The sequence below is a fragment of the Macadamia integrifolia genome, chromosome 7 (assembly GCF_013358625.1).
Source record: "Macadamia integrifolia cultivar HAES 741 chromosome 7, SCU_Mint_v3, whole genome shotgun sequence".
Taxonomy (NCBI): Eukaryota; Viridiplantae; Streptophyta; class Magnoliopsida; order Proteales; family Proteaceae; genus Macadamia; species Macadamia integrifolia.
The window spans coordinates 28212857-28216220 of NC_056563.1; the positions used below are offsets into that span (position 1 = coordinate 28212857).

A 3364-nucleotide genomic window follows, 5' to 3' on the forward strand; every position below is an offset into this window, starting at 1 on the left:
ATTTATTGCATGCCCGAGAAAGAATCAGAAAGATCATAGACATCTCAAATCTTTTTCTTTTTAATTTCTTTCTTTCCATTCCTATATATTTGGTCGTCTTTGGTTTTGATCTTCTTCTCGTCTATGAAATTTCAACAGCAAATTACAATCTTTTCTCTCTGGGTTTGCTCTGATTGATGTAATGGTGAAACCGGAGATGGCAGAGAAGAAGAAGAAGAAGCCCAGTAGGAGATGGGTATGGCTTCTTGGAGCTGTTCTTGTAGTCTTTCTTGCAATAGCAGCTCCGAAGATCTCTATTTTCCGTCGCAGTGATCAAAAGCCCTGCCAGTGTGCGGTATTGTCTCCATTTTCTCAAGAATCATCCATTCCTGTCATATTTCGCAATGTTTCAGATGTGTTCTCTTCTGGGTGTCCCTTGAACTGCTTTTCATTGAATTTCTCTTGCTGTTGATTTCTTATTCAATTTTTACAATGTACAGCTTATGGATTGTTGGGTGATGAAATATTGGTTTCTGACCTTTTCCCCCTCCCTCCCCTGTTATATATCTATATGTTTTCTGTCTTCATTGAGCTTAATTGAAGAATCTGGTCGTAATTAGAGAGGTTTTTCATCTCCATTAGTCCGTTTGATGGTTGATGGACTGCTGAATTACTATTACTGTTTTGTTATTCTTATGTTGTTTTTGTTTCTTGATACTAGAATTAGAATGTGGATGCAATTTAAGTTGATATAGTGGCCAATCGAGGTCAATGCTGTACTTTTTGTCACCCCAAGTTGTGAATCTTGGTCTGCTATTAGGCCCTTGACTGGATCGTTGAAAATACAAGAAGTTTTTGTTTCATTTTGATATTATTAACATTTTGTCCCCCTTGAATCTTTGCAGAATTCACGCCAATATACTGGCATTGTAGAGGATTGTTGTTGTGATTATGAGACTGTTGACAGTCTTAACAAGGAAATGTTGCATCCACTGCTCCAAGAGCTCGTTAAAATCCCATTTTTCCGATATTTCAAGGTATAGTGTTGATTTTATTTGGGTTCGGAGCAGGCTAGATTCTTTAGATCTGTCCAATTAGTTTGGAGACTGTTTTAGTTTTGGATATGGGTTGTTTAACGCTTCATTTTTTTGTCTTCATGTTTTCGAAGTTGAGGGATGCTAATGCTTCTGTTTGTTCTCTAGATGGATTAGATTTTCCTTCATGATTGTACAAAAGATGTTGCATGGTGGTTTTCTACCTATCACAGAAACACCCACAACCTATGATGCAATTCATAATTTATTAACGCAAATGTTGGGCATCTGTATATTGCATAGATCATAAGAAAATTATAATCTATAAGCTTGTGATTATTATTGAACTTGATTTAGATATATAGATGAACACCTGAACTCTCATTTGGCATTATAAAGGAGCAGGCAAGGGGAGGTTCTTTTCCTAGTAGCTGTGTGATTCTTTGGAGGATCCTTCTGTTGGTTCTGTATTTGGGTTTTTCCTAAAGAAAGAAGCAGCTGCATTTTTAGGGAAAAGGAGGCTATTAATACAAGTCCTTTGTATGATTTTGTGGTTCATGTCTCTTGTGTTGAATTCCTTATTACATTCATCAACATTTTTAGGAACTGTCAAGAAAGCAATCATCATTTTCTGGGTACCTATTGAAAAAGCAGTTTGTAGTCACGCTTGACCAGAAGTTTATTTCTTCCCCCCCCCCCCCAATTTAATTTCGTATAAACAGTACATTTAGAAAGCATGCATTAATTTTTCGTATACAGTACATATAAAAAGCACCTTCAGAAACTTCACTTTTGTATTCTTATAATTGAATAAGCCAAAGAATCTAATTTCAACTCTAAGCAGTGAATAGCTTAAAAGATAGAAAATGCGGAAGTCATTGACTCATTGGTGTCAAAACTAAGAACAACTTTTAGTTCTCGTTTTTTTTGCTTCATGGAATTTAATTTCATACTGTGCTTTAGAAATATTGGTTGGCTTTGTCTGAGTTTTCATTGACTGGCTGTTTTCCTGCAATAGGTTAAACTTTGGTGTGATTGCCCTTTTTGGCCTGATGACGGTATGTGCCGTATCCGGGATTGTAGTGTTTGTGAATGTCCAGAAAATGAGATTCCAGAAACATTTAAGAAGCCCCTCAATCAAGGACTTTCATCGGAAAATCGGGTGTGCCAAGAGGAAAAGCCACAAGCTATTATTGACCGCACTCTAGATACTAAAGCATTTAGAGGGTGGATAGAAACAGACAATCCATGGACATATGATGATGAGACTGATAACTGTAAGCCTTACTGCTTCTGTAGTGCACACCTCCAATTAATTCTTTGGTTATTTTGTTTGAGAAAACCTCAGTGCTGCTATGACAATGCCGAAACCAGCTTGCCTTCACAAGTTGTAGATGCTGAAACATTTTTTGCATGCATGAATTAAATAAGATTTTGTTTCTTTTGGTTAAAAATGAGAATCTTTGTGACTGCCTCTGAGGTTCATAGGAATGTGAGATTCACAAATGCTGACAGTGGCCATAGTTAGCAATCCATGTTTTCTGATTTGTTGTTCTAGTATAGAATGTTGTCATTGTAGTTGTACATTATGCTTCATCTTGACAAAACTGAGAGAAACTATACGCTTATTTGTGTTTGCAGCTGAGATGACATATGTAAATCTCCAACTGAACCCTGAACGATTCACTGGCTATACTGGTCCATCAGCTAGGAGGATATGGGATGCTATTTACACAGAGAATTGTCCAAAATGTGAGTTTTTCTTTGTGTACAGTACTATTAGATAACTTGATATGCTTTAAGCTTCATAAAATTCCACAGTCCATGGGCTGGAAGGTAGTCTTTCTTATGAAATGCATATTAGAAAACTATTTCTTTCTGATTAGTACAATGTTGCTTCATGACAAATCGGTCTTTTCTATTGCTTATATATTGTAGTGTGTTGGGTTAGTAACATCTCCAACTGAAATCTTTTGTAGTCACATGTTTGGTGGATATGTGGAGATTGATTCTTGGAAAGTAACGTAGAAAATGTTGACTCATAAAATAGCCAGAAGTATTTCCTCTAATTTTCTTAGGTTATTCTAATTTGTCCAGTTAGCCCTGTATTATTGTATCTTATTTTGCTGATCACTGCTCAAACTAGCTTTAGCAATGGGGCTTTCTCCCAAATTAGATGCAGCCCAGGGAACTCCTCATTTATGAAATTTATATCATCTAATTTGTCCTAGAATTTCTTACCCTTTTTATTTTTATTTTTAACCAGGAACTTATCTGGGTACCACTGGCCTGACCCTAAAATTTTATTGATAGAAGATAATGAAGAAAATACAATTTGGGGGGGGGGGGGG

General features: G+C 36.4%; 1 protein-coding gene across 1 annotated transcript in view; it reads left to right on the top strand.

The window, feature by feature from the left end:
• The window catches only part of LOC122084657 (endoplasmic reticulum oxidoreductin-1-like), an 8534-nt gene continuing 5170 nt past the window's right edge, over positions 1-3364 (top strand). The window contains exons 1-4 of the mRNA XM_042653080.1: positions 1-334; positions 885-1016; positions 2032-2290; positions 2655-2765. Of these exons, the coding sequence (XP_042509014.1) occupies positions 182-334; positions 885-1016; positions 2032-2290; positions 2655-2765 (655 nt within the window). The 5' untranslated portion in view covers positions 1-181. The remainder of the gene's footprint in view (positions 335-884; positions 1017-2031; positions 2291-2654; positions 2766-3364) is intronic.